At 44.2% G+C, this 21,564-nt stretch overlaps 1 protein-coding gene across 5 annotated transcripts in view; it reads left to right on the top strand.

The window, feature by feature from the left end:
- The window catches only part of LOC126284630 (extracellular serine/threonine protein kinase four-jointed), a 1,153,747-nt gene extending 1,138,459 nt beyond the window's left edge, over positions 1 to 15,288 (top strand). For all 5 annotated transcript variants that reach the window (XM_049983702.1, XM_049983701.1, XM_049983700.1 and 2 more), the window contains 2 exons: positions 2,713 to 2,948; positions 12,199 to 15,288. In XM_049983702.1, coding sequence (XP_049839659.1) covers positions 2,713 to 2,948; positions 12,199 to 12,939 — 977 coding nt within the window. In that variant the 3' untranslated portion in view covers positions 12,940 to 15,288. The remainder of the gene's footprint in view (positions 1 to 2,712; positions 2,949 to 12,198) is intronic.
- Positions 15,289 to 21,564: the final 6,276 nt, after the last annotated feature.

Here is a 21,564-nt window from a genome sequence, read left to right as displayed (position 1 = left end):
CTCGTCCAGGTCAGGCACGACGAGTTGTGACTCCACAGAACACTGCAACAGTCGAAGCCATTGTGAAGGAAACGCGCTGAATGACACTGCAGCATGTTCACAGATTAGTCAGCACACCACATTGTGCATGATGTGCTCCAGTTTCACAAAGCGTCTGCAAGATGGGTGCCACGGCAGCTGACTCCTGAAATGACAGAACGACGTGTTGATACTTGTGAAGAACTTCTTCGGCGCTTTGAAAGATGGCTTACTTGCAAGAATCGTTACTGGGGGCGAAACCTGGGTTCACTTCCACCAACCGGAAACGAGGAGAGCGAGCAAGGAATGGCGCCATTCCTCATCACCAAAACCAAAGAAGTAATCTTGGAGCATTGCATGCCTAGAGGGACCACTGTCACCAGTGCATCATACAAAGATCTGAAAAAATCTTTTGCAGCCTGCAATCAAATCAAAGCGACGTGGGTTGCTGTCAGCAGGTGTCCTTTTGCAACATGACAATGCAAGGCCCCACAATGCCCGTAAAACAATTGCAACAACAACAGACCTGCATTTTGAGTGTCTTCCTCATCCACCATACTCACCAGACCTTGATCCAAGTGATTTCCATATGTTTGGACCACTCAAAGACGCAATAGGAGGAAAGAAGTTCCGTTCTGATGAAGAGGTACGCCACGCGGTGCATGAGTGGTTCCGCGGAATACGAAAAGAATTTCTTTCTAAAGGAATTTATGCTCTTTGTAGGCGCTGGAGGACTTGCATTGAGCGTAGGGGAGATTATGTTGAAAAGTGATATAGTTTTGTATCACTTCTGCACAATAAAAAATATTTAAAAAATATTTAAGGTTTTCATTTGACTCTTGCTTCCTTATTGCATGATAAAGAACGCCAACACTAAATTAATAAGGTGGTCATAATGTTTTGGCTTATCAGCGTCTATGGTGGTTACCGGCCGTGGGAGCAATCTCCCACTACTATTCTGTAGCTCTATAAGCCGCTGCTCCAGAATATGCTGTAAAATGTGAACTAGTAAAGTTCTGTAGCTCTACAAGCGCCTGCCCGAAAAAATACTGTAAAATGTGAATCACAATAAAGTTCTACAGCTCTAAAAGCTGCCACTCAAGTAAGAGACGATGTTGTGAAACCCAGCTCGCGTTATTCGTCCACGAGACCCTGTGGGCCATAGACACAGGTTCCCAGGTAGATGCCGTGTTTCTTGTCTTCCGCAAGGCGTTCGATACAGTTCCCCACAGTCGCTTAATGAACAAAGTAAGAGCATATGGACTATCAGATCAATTGTGTGATTGGATTGAAGAGTTTCTAGATAACAGAACGCGGCATGTCATTCTCAGTGGAGAGAAGTCTTCCGCAGTAAGAGTGATTTCAGTTTGCCGCAGGGGAGTGTCGTAGGACCGTTGCTATTCACAGTATATATAAATGACCTTGTGGATAACATCGGAAGTTCACTTTTTGCAGATGATGCTGTAGTATATCGAGAGATTGTAACAATAGAAAATTGAACTGAAATGCAGGAGGATCTGCAACGATTTGACACATAGTGCAGGGAATGGCAATTGAATCTCAATGTGAACAAATGTAATGTGTTGCGAATGCATAGAAAGAAAGATCCTTTATCATTTAGCTACAATATAACAGTTCAGCAACTGGAAGTAGTTAGTTCCATAAATTATCTGGGAGTAGGCATTAGGAGTAGCTACGGCCTTGCCGCAGTGGATACACCGTTTCCCGTGAGATCACCGACGTTAAGCGCTGTCGGGCGTGGCCGGCACTTGGATGGGTGACCATCTAGCCGCCATGCGCTGTTGCCATTTTTCGGGGTGCACTCAGCCTCGTGATGCCAATTGAGGAGCTACTCGACCGAATAGTAGCGGCTCCGGTCAAAGAAAACCATCACAACGAGCGGGAGAGCGGTGTGCTGACCACACGCCCCTCCTATCCGCATCCTCAACTGAGGATAAGACGGCGGTCGGATGGTCCCGATGGGCCACTTGTGGCCTGAAGACGGAGTGCTAGGCATTAGGAGTGATTTAAAATGGAATGACTATACGAAATTAATCGCCGGTCAAGCGGATGCCAGACGGAGATTCATTGGTAAAATCGTAAGGAAATGCAGTCCGAAAACAAAGGAAGTAGGTTACAGTACACTTGTTCGCCCACTGCTTGAATACTGCTCACCGGTGTGGGATCCGTACCAGATAGGGTTGATAGATGAGATAGAGAAGATCCAACAGAGAGCAGCGCGCTTCGTTACAGGATCATTTAAGATCTCGAAAGCGCTACGGAGGTGATAGATAAAGTCCAGTGAAAGACTCTGCAAGAGAGAGTAGCTCGTTACGGGATTTTGTTGAAGTTTCGAGAACATACCTTCATTGAGGAGTCAAGCAGTATATTGGTCCCTCCTACGTATATCTTGCGAAGAGACCATGAGGATAAAATCAGAGACGTTAGAGCCCACAGAGAGGCATACCGACATCTGTCTTTCCACGAACAATACGAGACTGGAATAGAAGGGAGAACCGATAGAGGTGCTCAAGGTACCCTCCACCACACACCGTCAAGTGGCTTGCGGAGTATGGATGTAAATGTAGAATGCTGTAAAATGTGAACCATAACAGTTAAAAAGTTTTATTGAAGAAAATATAAAGGTGACGTTTGTGGCAAGGTGTGAATGTAAGTGTGACTGTCTGTTTGCAGGGCGGCGGACGGTGGTGGAGGACGGCGTGTACTGGGGTGCGCAGGTGGAGTCGTCGCTGCCCCCGGGCTACGGCGACGCCGACGCGGAGCGGTGGCGCCGTTACGCGCGCTCTGCGCCGCTAGCGCGCCTCGAAGCCGACGGCTGCGGCCGCACCTACAACCGGCTGGCAGTCTTCGCCGACGGCGAGCGCGCCTGCTGCCGCTACCGGCAGAACATCGACCAGCTGCAGGGAGAGGTGCGTGCCCTCACACTCGCAACATGCGTCCTAGTCTTAATGCCTTAATTATTATCTCGATACATTCGAACCGTGACCATGAAACTGGGTGACGACTTGAGTGTCCTCTTCAGTGCTACACATTTTTACCAACGACGGATGACACGGCGAAAACAGTTATACAAGACTGCATTTTGGCTCGCCAGGAAATGGTTCGCCCCAATATCACCTAGTCATCACTTTGGAAACACCTGTCACGCAATGGTTTCCTCATGTAAGGAAACATACGGACTGTATATCAGATAAGTTCCTTTCGGAGTATGCTGAACTTAACAATCATATGCAACCTTTCGCTCCACGGCAGATCCGTACACAAAGACTGGAAAGTTGCACAGGTCTCACCAACATTCAAGAAAGCTTATAGGAGTAATCCAATAAATTACAGGCCCATATCGTTAATGTCGATATGCAGCAGGATTTTAGAACATCTTTGTGTTCGAACATTATGAATTACCTCGAAGAAAACGGCCTATGCGCGCAGTCCGGAACCGTGCGACTGCTACGGTCGCAGGTTCGAATCCTGCCTCGGGCATGGATGTATGTGATGTCCTTAGGTTAGTTAGGTTTAAGTAGTTCTAATTTCTAGGGGACTGATGACCACAGCAGTTGAGTCCCATAGTGCTCGGAGCCATTTGAACCAAAACGGCCTATTGACACACAGTCAACATGGGTTTAGGAAAGATCGTTCTTGTGAAACACAACTAGCTCTTTATTCACATGAAGTACTGAGTGGTATTGACAAGGGATTTCAGATCCATTCCGTATTTCTGGATTTCCGGAAGGCTTTTCACAGTGTACCACACAAGCGGCTCGTAGTGAAATTGCGTGCTTATGGAATATCGCCGCAGTTATGTGACTGGATCTGCGATTTCCTGTCAGAGAGGTCACAGTTTGTAGTAACTGACGGAAAGTCATCGCGTAAAACACAAGTGATTTCTGGCATTCCGTAAGGTAGTGTTATAGGCCCTTTGCTGTTCCTTATCTATATAAATGATTTGGGAGAGAATCGGAGCAGCCGTCTGTGGTTGTTTACAGATGACGCTGTCGTTTATCGACTAATAAAGTCATCAGAAGATCAAAACAAACTGCAAAACGATTTAGAAAAGATATCTGAATGGTGCAAAAAGTGACAGTTGACCTTAAATAACGAAAAGTGTGAGGTCATCCACATGGTTGCTAAAACGAACTCGTTAAACTTCGGTTACACGACGAATCAGTCTAATCTAAAAGCCATAAATTCAACTAAATACCTAGGTATTACAATTACGAACAACTTAAATTGGAAGGAACACATAGACAATGTTGTGGGGAAGGCTAACGAAAGACTTGCGTATATTGGCAGGACACTTAGAAAATGTAACGGACCTACTAAGGAGACTGCCTACACTGCGCTTGTCCGTCCTCTTTTAGAATACTGCTGCGCGGTGTGGGATCCTTACCAGATAGAACTGACGTAGTACATCGAAGAAGTTCAAAGAAAGGCAGCACGTTTTGTATTATCGCGAAATATGGGAGAGAGTGTTATAGAAAGACGTTTTTCGTGGCGTCGGAATCTTCTCACGAAATTCCAATCACCAACTTTCTCCTCCGAATGCAAAAATATTTTGTTGACACCGACTTACATAGGGAGGAATGATCACCAAGGTAAAACGAAGCAAATCAGAGCTCGTACAGAAAGATGTAGGTGTTAATACTTTCCGTGCGCTATACGAGATTTGAATAATAGAGAATTGTGAGGGTGGTTCGATGAATCCTCTGCCAGGCACTTAAATGTGATTTGCAGAGTATCCGTGTAGTTGTAGATGTAGATGAAGTAGTCCCTGGGGTCCATGTCAGGAAATACAAAGGATGAGTCACAGACTGTTAACCCAAAAGCAGCAAGTGTAAATGTGTCGTATGCACAATGAACTGCGGCATTGTGGATCAAAAACTCTCCCTCGTACAGCGTCCTGCGCATTTTCATCTTTATAGTTTGCCGTAATCTTGTCTGGAGATTTTGGTAGAATGCTCCTGTGACGTACTCATATTTTCCAACTGGCAAAATCTGTTCCGGTAGATACTCACTGTTACCATGAGACATGGAACTAAAACCGGCTAAAAATTTTGCCCAGTGATGTATAGCGTGCTCGGAAATTCTCGTTAGAAACCTCTAGTACTTGTAGAGGAGACTTAGTACATAATACTTTGAATTGGAACCAAAGTCGACAGCCGTTTGAAAACATGTTTCCTAGGTACCAGGTATAGAAGTATGAAAGCGGAATTTGGTTGCAATAATTACACGCGTGTATTTTGAAACCGATAAACAATACTTGATTCAAAATAATCTCAATTGCTATTTATACATATTTCTCCCACCTCTACGGCAAGATATGAATGCCACACCAACAAAACAGTTCTTTTGAAAAGAACCAGTCAGCTAGCCATTTTCGTACATTTTCATACGAACTGAAGAGCTGTTCAGCGAGAGCGTGTTCCAGTGATGCAAATAGATGATAATCGGACGGAGCCAAGTTGCAGAATGAGCCACATGCCCTAGTATTTCTCAACTGAACGCCTCGATCGTTTCCCTGACCCGTTTTTCTGTGTGCGATAGGGCGTCATCATGGAGCAATACGGCCTTTTTCCGTGTTCCGGTTGTCTTTCATGTAATGCTCCATTTAAACCGACCATTTTCTGTCGGTAGAGTTCAATGTTAACGGTTTCACCAGCTCGTAACAGATGGCACCCTTCCAATCCCATCAAATTCAGAGCACTGTCTCTTATCCAAAGCGATTTGGTCTTGCAGTGGATGCCGAACTTTTGCCTGGATTCACCCGTGATTTACGACGCTTAGGATTCTCAGAAAATATCCTTTTTTCATCACCTGTCAGTACTGGGCGGAGAAAGGACTTTCTTTTGTATCTGGCGAGCAGAATTTCACAAAATCTCTTTTTATTCTTGGTGTATTCAATTCAGTTCATGCGGAACCCATTTTCCCACTTCCTGCACCTTTGCCATAGTTTTCAACCGACGAGAAACTGCATTCCGCGTCACATACAATTGTTCCGCGAGTTCCAAATGGCTCTGAGCACTATGGGACTTAACAGCTATGGTCCCCTCGAACTTAGAACTACTTAAACCTAACTAACCTAAGGACATCACACAACACCCAGTCATCACGAGGCAGAGAAAATCCCTGACCCCACCGGGAATCGAACCCGGGCGCGGGAAGCGAGAACGCTACCGCACGACCACGAGCTGCGGACTCCGTGTGTTCCAGTTGAGTTTGAGCAGCATCATCATCATCCTATGAGGCCTGCAATTCGATGTCTTCGAACTTTTTCGGTGGTTTCCCGCGCTCGGCGTTTCTCACGTCAGTTTTTTGAACTATCGAAACACTGTATTTTCCCAAGAGCGTGTTCGCCGATAGCTTCGATAAGCACCAGCATTTATTCAAATGATGACAGAAAACCAATGCTGTCCGCAAATCGTAAATCGTAGATCGCAGGCACGAAATTGACATGTTTACGGCTTTGAAACAGATACCGATGTGTGGAACTTGGGTTATGTGTGTTGACATTCTTCGTCAGCCGTTACAGGAAGCAGACGGCGCTGCAGACCCGATCTCACGGGCCCTGCGTTGACGGCTAGCACCATCTATAGGGAAATTCCGGTTTCATACTTCTGCACCTGGTAGTCATGGTGGGGCGTGATTACGTCGGATGAGGTGATGTCATTTGACATGTATCCTACATCTGTGACATGGTTCGAGCATCATTCAAGTGTCTGTGAGTATTAGAGAGCAACATGGGTGGGTACACGTTTTCAGAATGCACCGACATAATCCCTTTGTATGTCGGAGCTCACGGTAATGGAAGACCTGCTTGTCGCCTTTATCAAGATCGTTATCCACAACATCCGACTCCATTGCATACTCTTTCCTCCACAATTACGCAACGGCTTCGACAGAGGGGTATTTTCACCGTTAGCAGGCGTGACTCTGTACTGCAAGGGGATGACGCACACCCAATTGGAGGAGGCATAGTGTTTATGAAAAACTAAGTTTCCTTTTTATTCCTTTGTTTATTGATAGATGGAATTGTAAAACAAGTCATATACCGGGCTAACAAACTTGTAAATGGTCGCTTTACCAACATATTTTCATATGGTTGTAGCACAGAAACAGTATGTTTCCGGACATGTAAAACAAGTCATATACCGGGCTAACAAACTTGTAAATGGTCGCTTTACCAACATATTTTCATATGGTTGTAGCACAGAAACAGTATGTTTCCGGACATGTGTTTCTACACAAAATTTTATGTACTAACTGACTCCCCTCTACTAAGTCTATAAGTGTGACGGGAGTTTCTGGGCCCCCTGTCTTTTATTCAGATATTGGTACTCATTACAAACAAGACTCATTTTAATGAATCGAAACATTTTACGACCTGAAGTAGAAATATTGACCGCCGGCGCTTTTCTGACTGTATGATCAGCAACAGAAATTTAACCTGTCCTTCAAGGTTGCTGACTAATCACACACCCACTGAAATAGGGTCTTATTCGGAAATAAACATCGTTTTCTAATCATATCCAAGTCACATATTCGAATGAACTAATTACTGAGACGTCGCACTTTTATGTGTAAATAACGTCGAATGCTAAAATACTTGTATCAAATTTATTAGAAAGTCTCAGATTGTGTTAAAAACGCTAAGATGAAAAATGAAGAACTTAGCATATAAGAGAACATGAACCTTCTTCTTTTGACTCCATAACCACGTCCTTAACCACTACGCTACATCAGACATTTTTATACCTGTGACACGTCGTTAACTGACATTTAATCGTAAGAAATCGTACTAGGGATGATGCCTTTGTGATATCTTCACTGTGCCATTGCCTTGAAACAGAGTGCTGCAAGTTATAGTACAAAAACAGCGAAAAACAAGGCGTCTTTTCTTCGAATGACACGTCATTTTTACATCACTTGCCATCAAGTCGAGTTTGTCGCTAGTCCCTCCCACAACAGAAGATGTTGCTACAGGAGCTCTCTGGCATCATTCTAACATCCTCTGTAACGGAGTAGGAAACGAGAGCATGGCCAACGTACAATCTTCTAGTATTTTGTTGAAAGATAACGTCACAAAGACATCGAAGGCAGGCCACAGCTATCACCCTTAAATCGTCAGAAATGTTACGGCGGCTGTCCAACTTACCGGGCTTGTGAACCAGTGTTGAAAGCGTTGTATACCATTGGTAACCCATTCGATGACGAATACAATCTGTCAATGTTCGAAGCCTGTGCACATGGATATGGCCTTCGTGATGCTGTATGAAATTTTTGATTCCGCTGAAAAGACGACGTGATGCCACCCGTGTGTGCAGTTTGGCATTGGGTCGACAAACACCAGTGCATCTTTCTCTGTTGCCACATCAGCATATAGGGAAGCCGTAACAGTTACCGCCATGCTGACAGTCCGTGGAGCTACTGACGCCATCACATTGTCTGTGTGGATATTAATCTTGCCCCAAACATGCTCATTTCCTTAGTCATGGCAAGTGGCGTGGCTGTACGATCCTGCACGGTGGAACAGAAAGTATGTCTATCCTTTCAGGCGCTAGTTGCGTGGGGTCTCTGAGATCCTACACGGCGCTGGGTATGGGACTTCTGAACCTGTCTGCACCACATGCGCGTGATGGTCGCAGCATCTCAACTAAGGCGAGGAGCTGGGCTGTGGGGCGATAAAACGCATTCTTGATATAGCTATGAGGGTCCTTTGAGAAGCCTGCAAGTACTGGTAGAGTTTTCTCTTTCTTACACGAAGTAAACACGATCCTGTCCCAAATATTCAACATTTAAATTTTACTACCTTTTTACGCACAGCTTCGCCTGCATACGCTTATACCATATGTACTGCACACACATATGCCTGATTCTGTGCTGCTTTACCCCATACAGATCCAGAGAGAGTGTTAAAAGTATACCACGAACTGTGGATAAGGCCCGACCAGCAGGCATTACACACATTGATCAAAAATGATAGTGCATTGAGAATGGCTAGTTTCTAGCTGAAATCTAGATCTGGCAATACAATTTCAAAATGACGACTGATAGCTGAAATGTATTATTTACAACTCAATATAACAGTCGCTGCGTGCAACAAGACTTCTGAATGGAGGGTAACCTGATGAAATTTGGTAGTGATTACTCAAGGTGTATCTGATTTATGCTTCAACGATACCCTCTTTTCATTTCCAATCCAATGGGATTTAAGCGGTTCTTAAACCTGCTGTACTTTTTTCCAACCAGTAAACCAGTAAACCCTCGATTCCTTAAAGAATCGAATTCCAGCGTATTAAACAGCTTCAAATATCTGTTTACTTTACTCTTATCAGCCTCTCTCACCTCACTTTGTTCATCTCTACATGTCCCAACTGTCACTCTCTCTCTCTCTCTCTCTCTCTCTCTCTCTCTCTCTCTCTCTCTCTATGTATATATCCCTCTCTTTATCCCTCTTCTTCTATCTCCTCATATATATATATATATATATATATATATATATATATATATATATATATATATATATATATATCCCTGTCCTTCTATCTCCTCAGCTGTGCCCAGCCCTATGTATAGTCATTGACACACATCCCGGAAGATGTCTTGTCACACAAGGCAGCCTAGATGTCAGGCGTTAATAAGCCTTCCAATCCATGTGCAAGGTAAATGGTTCTTACTCCACAATATTTCTTTCAAACAGTAGCAGCATATACACCAAATCTGGCTGGATTCGATTCAGTGGATTAGGAGGAGATGTGGAACACACACAGAACACAGACAGTATCTTGTATGTATGTATATAATGTTTTGGAGGAATAGAAATAGATTGGGTTCTGAATGAGAAACCCACTGCATACATTTTCCTTATAGGCAGAATTTAATTTATATGGTATTGAAGGACGTTCTAAACATAACGAGACCCATCGAGGGTGCTGTCGTGGGGTATTTTCAACCTTTGGTCAGACAGCATTGTGGTGGTAAGAAGTTGTTAAGTAGAAGTATATTGTAGCTTTTAAGATCACATATCGAACATCATTTATTTATACAGTATTTGGTCATCGTTATTGTACAGTCTATACATTACAATTTATACGAGGAAAGCTGCTGCAGAGATGCACAGCATTTAACTGAGAAAATATATTCGAGAAACGGACCAATATTACCTTTCATTGGTAGGAAAGTTTAATATGTTGATGCACTTTTCGGATAAATGTGTCTACGTCTTGATATATAATCAACATGCACTTAATTGCAGGTTTCCTGTTTCAAAATCCAAGCCTTTGGAAAAATGGTTAAATTCCATCAGGAAGCAATTTTTCGACGACAAAAAACCATTATCTGTGTTCAGGGCATTTCGAAGTAAGCTGTTTCTTTGAAATTATGTAAATCGTAAATGGCTGAAGGATAATGCTGTTCCATGAACCTTTCGGAAACTTGAATAGAAGAATGAACAAAATTAACTTTTGTAAACCACACAGTCTATCGTATTATAAACACGGAATTTTAGAGACATTGAAGTGCAAGGAACAGGAGATTTCGCTTCTACGTTTACCACTACAGTGGCTGCTGTTCAACATGTGAGCTGTTCGTTGTAGAGCAGTTACGGGACTTTGTGGCCTCGACGCCATTACTCCTGCTTGTTACTAAAACGCTAATCACTTTTTGTCATTAGGATGCTTGTTGCATGCTGCCTTCCTTTTAATGGCCGGAACTATTGTTCTATTGGGTATAGGGTAGTAGAGAGTTGTGCTCCCGTTGGAGGTTCGAGGCCTCTTTGGGGCTTGGGAGTGTGTGTTGTTCTAAGTGTAAGTTAGTTTAAGTGGTGTGTACGTCTAGGGTTCTATGACATCAGCGGTTTGGTCCCTTAGCAATTCACACACATCTGAACATTTGAGATTTGTGTATCGTTTCTGTCAGGTGTTTAGCTATCTTCTGGCACGGGATGTGGTGCTGTCGAACTAAAGTGGACTAAATAAAGTTTTGTGGGATACAGGGTAGTTACGAGCAGCTACCTACTGGTGCAGGAGCTGGGGCTAACGAGCTAAACTAGACTAAATGAACTGTCAGATAGACGGTTGTAGCTAGTATTGTGTCGTTGCTTTGATGGTTTTGAGCTACCTGCTGGCACGGGAGCTCGGGCTGCCAAACTAAACTAGACTAAATAAACTTCTGTCAGGTATAGGGTTGTAGCGAGTGTTGTGTCGTTGCTTTGCAGGTGTTCAGCTTCCTGCTCGCACGAGAGAAATAAACTAGACAAGATAAACTTCTGTCAGGTATAGGGTAGTAGCGAGTGTTGTGTCGTTGCTGTGCAGGTGTTTAGTTCCTGCTGGCGCGCGAGCTAGGGCTGGCGAATTAAACTAGACTAAATAAATTTCTGTCGGTTACATGGTAGTAGCGAGTGTTGTGTCATTGCTGTGCAGGTGTTCAGCTACGTGCTGGCGCGGGAGCTGGGGCTGCTGAATTAAACTACACTAAATAAACTTGAGACGATACAGGAGAGTAGCGAGTGTTGTGTCGTTGGTGTGCAGGTGGTCAGCTACCTGCTGGCGAGGCAGCTGTGGCTGCCAAACTAAACAAGACTAAATGAACTTCCGTCTGATATAGGGTTGTAGCGAGTGTTGTGCCGTTGCTGTGCAGGTGTTCAGCTACTTGCTGGTGCGGGAGTTGGGGCTGACGAACTAAACTAAAATAAATTTCTGTCAGATACAGGGCAGTAGCAAGTGTTTTGTCGTTGCTTTGCAGGTGTTCAGCTACAGCTGGCGCGGGAGTTGGGGCTGACGAACTAAACTAAAATAAATTTCTGTCAGATACAGGGCAGTAGCAAGTGTTGTGTCGTTGCTGTGCAGGTGTTCAGCTACCTGCTGGCGCGGGAGCTGGGGCTGCCAAACTAAACAAGACTAAATGAACTTCTGTCAGATTTAGGGTTGTAGCGAGTGTTGTGCCGTTGCTGTGCAGGTGTTCAGCTACCTGCTGGCGCGGGAGTTGGGGCTGACGAACTAAACTAAAATAAATTTCTGTCAGATACAGGGCAGTAGCAAGTGTTTTGTCGTTGCTTTGCAGGTGTTCAGCTACCTGCTGGCGCGGGAGTTGGGGCTGACGAACTAAACTAAAATAAATTTCTGTCAGATACAGGGCAGTAGCAAGTGTTGTGTCGTTGCTGTGCAGGTGTTCAGCTACCTGCTGGCGCGGGAGCTGGGGCTGCCGAACCTGCCGCCGGCCACGTGGCAGCCGGTGCGCGCGCGGCAGGCGCGGTGGTCGCGCGTGCGCTCGCAGCTGGCGCTGGCGCAGTGGGCGGACGGCTGGCCCGTCGTGCTGACGCGCTTCCTGCCCGAGCTGCGCCCCGCGCACATCCCGCCACTGCTGCGCGGGCCCGCGCGACGTCTCCACCCGCCGGACGCGCGCGCCGCCAACGCCACCGACCTGCCCGAACTGGCGCAGTGGTCCGACCTGCTGGTGTTCGACTTCCTCACCGCCAACCTCGACCGCTTCATCAACAACCTGTACAACCTGCAGTGGAACCCGGCCATGATGGAGGCGCCCGCGCACAACCTGGCGCGCGACTCGCGCACCGGCCTGCTCGTCTTCCTCGACAACGAGAGCGGCCTGCTGCACGGCTACCGCCTGCTCGACAAGTACGGCCGCTTCCACGCCGACCTGCTGGCCGCGCTCTGCGTCTTCCGCCGGCGCACCGCGGACGCCGTCAAGCGGCTGGCGGCCTCCGGCGACGTCGGCGCCGCGCTGGAGCGCCGCTTCCGCCGCGCGGGCAGCGCCGCCGACGGCGACGACGCGGAGACCAACGAGGTGGACGCACTGCCGCCGCTGCCCGAGAAGAGCGTCCAGATCCTCAACGAGCGGCTGCGCCTCGCGGCCGACCACATTGAGGCTTGCGAACGGAGGTACGCGTAGCACAAGCCCCCTAGGGCTCCCGCCGCACGCTGCCTCGCCGGCTTCTCGCCACTCGACTACTACTACTGCAGTCAGAAGCGGGACCCACAGTCGTCGCAAGACTATAGGAAGGACGTCTGCTCTCGAAGCACTGAGCGCCTCGGCCAGCACTGGACGTACGACGTCTCTTCCAGTGAAGCCAACCCGAGGTGACTCCTTTCTACGACATCCGTGATCACCTCCACGCAAGTCCTGTCATCAGTTTCTGAGATTTCCGATATCTCAGACCTTTTATGTGGCTACCATCAGCACACAAAACAACGAATTCGCCAGTGTTTTACTTGTGATGAACTGTCTGTGTCATCTGGATGCTGGAAAATTCTGCTTCCTTTCGTCCACTTGCTGTGCAATTCTCGACAGAGGAGTCGTGTTGTCTCTGCTTGTACGACAGTGCATGTGTGCTAGAACTGTCCCCCCTTACACACATTATGATGTCTCGAATCTGACAGAGCTAGACTAATGGCAAAGGACAGGAAGACGTTTTCTCTCTACACGAACTTGACCTGATGTGGTTACCAGTACGAACATTCGAAAGCAGGCTCTTCCACACTTGCAGGTCTCTCTCTCGTTGAAACATTCCAGAGCAAAGGGTACAAACATCTCTAAGTGGAAACGTAAACAGTATATTAAATATCTACTGCAGCTGTGTTCAGCAAAGTCGTAGTGGAAAGTTGGGAAAGTGTATGCACAGGGTACAGATGAGAGGAAGAATTGTTTCTCAATAATCCTCGCCAACAAGGCGCATTCGAAGTGTACTGTTACGCCTTGGTTAGTGGCACGCTCATAAGTTACTTGTACGTGGAAGACCGCTATTTCAGTGTACTCGGCGCTATGGACAGCCACTCTTTTGTGCGTGACATTCCAACGTCTGCATTCTGTTTTCTTGGAGCTACCGACAGGACCAGAAAGCGTGACGCAATATTGGCATTCTTCCAGGCGCTGTGTGGTGGTCCTCCCATTGTCCAGGCCCGCCGGAGAAAATGTCAGGGGTAACCGGAGGAAGTGCGCAAGAGACAATACTGTTTTTCTACGGCGCGGGCGACACAAAAGGACGCCGCCGTGCGAAGGCATACAGCGGAGGCTGTAGCGTCATTAAAACTGTAGTAGGCGCCCGGCGTGCTGCGTCTGACCGGCTTCCATTGTTGACGGCTTGCGCAGACGAGCTCGCCAGCCAGTGGGAGGGACTTGGGGCCGTGGCGAAGAGGCGGCACCCAGCGACTGCTTTCTTGGCAGAAGATATTGGAGTGACAAAGAGAACAAACAAAGAGAGAGAGAGAGAGAGAGAGAGAGATTATGTGGGTGATGTGTGCGTGTGAGGCAGAAAGACACAGTGTTACAAAAACACAACTACTGTCTATGTAATAAGTCAATTACACCAAGTCCGCTAGGCGGGACTGAGGTAGCATCAAATGCTCGGCACAACGCAATGTGTGATAATATTGTATTCGCTAAGAAAGCTACGTTAAGCATTCAACGTTTTATGTACTTGCTCTTCAGTGTTTGGTAATCAAAAATAATATGCGAACACAGTTTTGTTAATACAAGTGCCTATCTCCTTGTCTTCCAAAATTTAGTCTCCTCTCTTTCAAACAATTTGTTTATGTACTAGACCAGATGGGTTACTCTTCTACTGTATCTTATCTGTAAAACATTTCATACTATTGTACGCTTCATTCTAAATTTTTCAATCCTTCAATCTCGGAAATACTCGTTAAATTAGAGTCTGAGTCTAACTGAACTGTTTAAAGTCTTTTATTATCACAAAGTGTGCAGATAATGGCCCTCTTGTCATCTTCCCATCTCTGGTGTACAGTTAAATAATGACGCCTATTGACGGTTGCAGTGATGAGCAAGATGATATGTTTGTAGATTATATTTTTTTGACTGATTGTAAGATATATCTCAAGACTTTTGCATTGCCAACAGATGTTCGAAACTGTTCTGAGGATTAGACTGTAATCTACTTACACTTGTTTCATATACGAATCGTTGATTATAATAAATTTTTATGTTGTACATTATAACGTTCTTGTATAACCTGTTGTCTTTTTCTATTGTGTAAAGTATTGTCTACTTATATGAAACAGTTATGTAAGATACAGAGAAATATTTTTAAAAGAGACAGTGACTGGACCAATCCTTCTCTGAACTGCATTCAACTTTTTGTATTGATGATTGCAGACAGTGTTTCTGAGTGATCATCTGGAACTTTGCATCGGTATGGTAATGCCTCCTGAGCGATGGTGAACCAAAGTGAGGTTTTACAGATTTATATTTGTAATTTATTTCAAATATACGATTTACCACGTAGTCCTTTGTGTTTTACTGAGATTACCTCCCAGATTATGCCTGGCTTCCTGTCTTATCCTCTGATTGACGAAAAGCTACAGATGTTGATCGTCTTAAACCTGAAATTTAAATACAGTGTTTGTTATGTCACTCCATCTATGCATATAGAAAACTACAATAAACAGTGTCGCCACAATTATGAAGAACTACTATAGTAACCACTTAGTCTCTCTGCAGGAAGCATATCTGCTGCTCTCCTTTTCCTGTCCAAAAGTGTGTGTGATCCTGCTGGTACAGTAATGTGTAATTGGATTTATGGGCTATCCCTGATGTTATTCGACTTATAAATGGACCAAACAGAAAAGAAAACTAAGAACAAATATGGAAAGGAAATTAAACATTCAAGAATAAGAAGTAAAAGTTTTACAGTTTGCTGATAACATTATAGTTCTGTTGGATGGGCAAACGACTAGGAAGATTAGTAGAACGGAAGAGGTAGTACCTTGAAATGAGGTTATATGTGGCATTGTAGGAGTATACTGTATATTAGAGGGGTAGATCGGATAAAAAATTAAGATGTACTGCATTGCATTGAGTCGTGAAGTATCTTTATGGCAGAGCTTGTCTAAAAGAAGGGAAAGATGAGAAGACCTGTCCAGAGGCATCAAATAGTTTGATAGTGGAGAGGAATGGAGTTGGAAATACAAAGGTTTTAAGAAAGTAAGTCGTTTCAAATGAACGTAGGCTGCAAAAGTTATGCAAAAATTAAAAAAAAATCACTTTCCGTAGATAGACTACCATGGAGAGCTAAATCTAACTAGCTTTTTGACTCATGAATACGACAGCAGCAGCGAAAGAAGTAGACAAAAAGGTAGAGGGGTTATGTTTTCAATAAAATGCAAGATGTACCATAGTTATTTAAGTAAAAATGTATCTAAAAACTATGCATTCAAAAGATAATTGAAAACGTATGTTTAAAGGGCACCCCTGACCTTAGTATGAAGTTTTCGCCCGATTGGAACAAATGTACATAGTTGAAATATAGATCTGTTGATGATGTCTCCACCTAATTATAGTCAAATTACACCAGTGGCACATGGTTGGAGAGTGTGCTACATTCATGATGGCCCACAGCCACATTTCGCTGTGGATATAAGAAAGCATCTGACGTCCCAAAAGGGTCTAAAATGAATACGTCCACTGTGGCTTGTGCCATAATCTCCAAGATTACCTGACCACAGTCCTCTGCATTTTTCTCTCTGATATTATCTCACAAATGAAATGTGCATCACCCTCGTTGATATGGTTGCAAAACTGGAGCAGCAAACTTTATAGTCTTGCCAAGATCTTCGATATGCTCCAAGGGTTTTTGAAATGATCCAACACAGAGACAAGTACAGTATTTCGTCCAAATGCGAGGACTTCTAGTAGAACATCTGCTTTAGTAAGTACGCCTAAGTATTCTTAATCGAAGCCTTAATACTTCAAGTACATTTGTATTAGTCGGGACAATATTTAATACAGAAGTCAGTGGTGGCTCGTAACCACAGGTTCACAATTATGTCGCATACGATTCTTTGCGAATTCGTGTTCACTGGGGCATTGTACCAGTCGCTATCGTATATTTCAACACGCGTCTTTTCGCTATTATTTACGATACACTGTGTAATAAGACAGCAAATTTAAAATGTTCACGAGTGGTTCAAATGCGTATTGACTCTTTTAGATCATGATCACCGTTACAATGGAAACACTTGTCGGAACTGTGTAGCTTGTCTACAATTATGCCTGCCAAATGACTCAAGTTATTTTGCCACTGTGACTTGTACCTCAGTAGAAGAAGCCACAGGACTTAAAAATGATAAGATACGCTGTTCACCTCAAATCGTAATGTTGGAAGAGAATATGTGACCTCAACTTGCTGCATCAACTCAACAAATTTTTCAGATTCTCCAGGCGAGTGATGTATCGGTTTGTCTGCCGTCCGTTTTTTTTTTTTTTTCCAGTGAGTGCCATCTGTTATGGGGTGACTGACTGGTTGAATGGACTTTTAATCTCTTATGAGGAGTTATAGAATGCCATAACGATATACCCGTAGATTAACAGTCTGGCGGAAGGCATTTTCTGAATTGTAGTAGGTAAGCTGGTACATTGTTATAATAATTGTCTCAAACATCATCGTAAATATGTTTAATAGTACACAATAAATGTGTCAAGTATTCGTAAACAACACGTTCTTATACAGCTGCATTAACCTTTTAAGTGACACAATGTTTTATCCAGCATAACAATGAGACACGGTACTCTTTGGAAATAGTAATTAATGAAACTTCTCAATTTATTATGTACTACTGCAATACCAGAGACAAAATATATTGCATGGTCGATTGGATGAGGACCATTCTACCGAACAAATATAAACATACAGTCTGTACAGCAAGTAGAAAACAAATTAATTGATGATTTGATAAAATATTATTTGTTAAGTAATTCAGGTCGAAGTCAAAAGTTACTTAATTTAATAAGAAGTTTTTTTTATTGTATACACATAACATTTTCGGTTTTCAAAACAGTTGCTTGCACACTTGCAGTTTTGTTGTTCGTACTATAAACCATCAAATTTCTAGGCGATCCACGTCGTTAGCACGTGACGTAAAATAGGCCGATACCCGGGTATATTTCTCTTATGAGTTTTTCAAATGTTTCAACGATATTATACATTTCATTTGTCAGTATGATTTGGTCAGAATTTATATATGTTGGATATGTGCCTTCTGCTATTTGTAAAAGGTTTTCAACGAATTGTTGTGCTCTATCGTCTCCCGAGATTTGCATTCTCATATCTGTTGTTAACTTCATTGCTTTGAAGTGCTGCCATGTAAAGATTTATTTGAGCAGGCGCTTATCTAATCTGCTGGCATCGATTTCGGAATGACAGGCAGTGTTTGACGTAAATCGCCTGACAGTATTAGTAATACACTTCCCATTAAACTCCTTTGTGTGTAGTAAACAAAAGTAAATCATTAGCAGTAAACCAGAAAAGTAGAAAAAATGGTTGTATACTAACTTGGATAAAATTTTTATGGGAACGGTTGAACACAAAGGAAAAAGAGCAAAGTGCTTTTTTTTTCAAATTTACTTAACCGTTTGAATATTCGACATAAAAGTTTTGTGGGCGTGGTACCGCGTCATAATGAGTAGAACTACTGCTGCAAGAGAAAAATTAACGTCTCGGCCACGGTTGCAGCGACCCTCTTCTGGGTCTACTGGTGCGCTGTAGCTATGCAGTCTCCCTTATATTTTGTTGTTACTGTTCATTGCGCATGGCATTACGTGATAATTTTAAAAACAGTTCGTTTCATTAGTCACTTAAGGAAGAAGGAGAGGGTGAAGGGAGAACGTAACCTCTGTTGTCTATTGGCTCTTGTGTTGTGTGCCATGGTTGGTGGCCACCGTGGACTGAGAAGTTGGCTGCTCTTTACCAACTGTTGGGCGTCAGCCGCGCGGCGGCAGCTACTCGCCGGGAGTGCTCATGCCTTGTGCTGGCAGTGCGGTCTCTTGGTCTCTGACTGCTGGCAGCCAAGATGGGGCAAGCCTGAGTCCACCCTCTCTGTTCATCTTATTAGGGTGTTTAAGTATTTCGATGGCCTCTCTGATTTTGCGTTTCGTCATAATCGGCTGCTTGGCCAACACACAGGCTTCGCTGAATTTTATTGCTTTTCCGCAGTCATGATGATGTTCTGCCACTGCGGATTTGTTGTGTTGCCCTAGACGAATATAACGCTCGTGTTCCCGAATGCGCGTTTCTATTGGCCTGTCAGTCTCGCCGGTGTATGCCTCTCCACATTCCCATTCCACCTTGTACACGCCTGCAGTGTGTAATGCATCCATATTGTGCTTACAAGGGAACCTCCCCATCGCACCCCCCTCAAATTTAGTTATACGTTGGCACAGTGGATAGGCCTTGAAAAACTGAACACAGATCAGTCGAGAAAACAGGAAGAAGTTGTGAGGAACTATGAAAAAATAAACAAAATATACAAAGTGAGTAGCTCATGCCCAAGATGAGCAACATCAATGATAGTGTGAGCACAGGAGCGCCGTGGTCCCTAGTTAGGGTGAGCACCTGCGGACCGAGAGGTCCTTGGTTCAAGTCTTCCCCCGAGTGAAAAGTTTACTTTTTTTTGTTTTCGCAAAGTTATGATCTGTCCGTTTGTTCATTGACGTCTCTGTTCACTGTAATAAGTTTAGTGTCTGTGTTTTGCGACCGCATGGCAAAACCGTGCGATTAATAGACGAATGGACGTGCCTCTCCATTGGGAACCGAAAACATTTGATCGCAAGGTCATAGGTCAACCTTCCCGGGTTCGATTCCCGGCGGAGTCAGGGATTTTCTCTGCCTCGTGATGACTGGGTGTTGTGTGTTGTCCTTAGGTTAGTTAGGTTTAAGTAGTTCTAAGTTCTAGGGGACTGATGACCATAGCTGTTAAGTCCCATAGTGCTCAGAGCCATAGGTCAACCGATTCTTCCACAGGAAAACACGACTGATATATTCTATACGACACTGTGCGTCACATGACAGGAATATGTTGTTGACCCACCAAACTTGTACACTTTGCGAATGGGTAAAAAGATTCTTCTACCTTGCCCGATTTAGATTTTCTTGCGGATGTGATAATCACTCCCAAAAAAGTGATGAAAAATTAAGAGTTTCTCACATAAACTGCAGCAAATGAATGCAACCGTTTCACAGTCGCACAGTTTGCTCTCTGCTCTGTCAAAACATATGATTTTAACATTTTTAAAATTTTCCGTTTAGGTGTAGTGCCCCCATACTTCGGCGCAGTTACCTCGCATCGGACGGACGGACGAACAGATTATTATTGTCTGAAAATAAAAAATTAAACTTTTCACTCGAGGGAAGACTTGAACCAAGGACCTCACGTTCCGCATCTGCCCACGCCAACCACGGACCACGGCGCTCCGGGGCTTACACTGTCCTTGGTGTTGCTTATCTTGCGCATGGACTACATAGTTTGTATATTTTGCTTATTTTTTTCATATTTTCACACAACTTCTTCCTGTTTTCTCGACTAATCTGTGTTCAGTTTTTCAAGGCCTATCCACTGTGCCAACTTATAACTAAATTTGAGGGGGGTGCGATGGGGAGGTTCCCTTGTTAATGGAGACTAGCACGTCCTTGATCCTGCGACCTCTATAGAAGACAGGCTGCCTGGCAGCCTTTTATGTCGACTGAATCTGGCCGCGGAAGCCTACGCAATTATATTAGGCTTTATTCGTTACTACAAATAAGTAACACATTTGAACGTGGATGTCTGTGTAATGCGCTTTCTCGAAACGTTGTTACTGCTGCGCGCCATTTACAACGGGACGCTCAAGGTTTACACTTGAGAGGTTCATTTCAAGGCTGTTCGATAACGGGGCAACAAGGGAGTCGAACGCGAACCCCAACACCATGTGAACCGAAATTAATACAGAATCGCAAACTCAGCAGGTCGTGGCGTTGGTATTACCCTGTTACTGACTTCTGGATATATGTGCTTCGGTGTGCGGTTTACACTAAATGCTTCCAAATTTGGAGCATGCAGTAGGTGAAAGATGGGCCAGCAACTTTACTTTTTATCAATGAAAAAAAAATAGACTTCATTGACTTCTCAATGCTGCTTCTGATGGAGCTACAACTATTTATTTCTATTTTAAGCTGCTGTATTTTAACTATAGTGAATCGGATGAAACGCTATGTATGAGGACCTGTCAAGTGCGAATTTTGAGCAGTTCGGTGTGATGGGTGAAGGTGGCAGCACTGGTGTCTCTCGCCGCACCTTTCCTTACCTTCCATCACTGATGTGCTCTTTATATCGCTCCATGCGCATCCCTCGGCGAGCAGCGAAACTCCCAAGAGAACTTCTACAAACCACACCCTTCTTGTCGACTGCATTAAGAACACAAATGCTGCCGACCTAGACTAGGCAGCAGCTGTAGCACTACACTAGACTGATGGCCCTATTATTTTGTACTCAGTGTCAGCTCAACTGAGAAACACACCTGGTCTCTTCTTCAGTGCTCTTTCGCTATTTCTTGTTGCTTCCTTTGTGCAGTTCATATCATATCTGCTGCAGTTCATCAGCAAGCATGCACACCTTCACTGTAGTTACTATACAACAGTTTAAAACAGAAATAAATGGCTGTAGCTCCGTTAGAAGTTACATTGAGAAGTGCTATTTTTTTATTTCTTGATAAAAAGTCACGTTGCATGGTAGACCAGTAAATATTTCC

The sequence above is a fragment of the Schistocerca gregaria genome, chromosome 8 (assembly GCF_023897955.1).
Source record: "Schistocerca gregaria isolate iqSchGreg1 chromosome 8, iqSchGreg1.2, whole genome shotgun sequence".
Lineage (NCBI taxonomy): Eukaryota > Metazoa > Arthropoda > Insecta > Orthoptera > Acrididae > Schistocerca > Schistocerca gregaria.
Note: the sequence above shows the minus strand (reverse complement) of the source record. Positions and strands in the feature narration are given on the sequence as shown.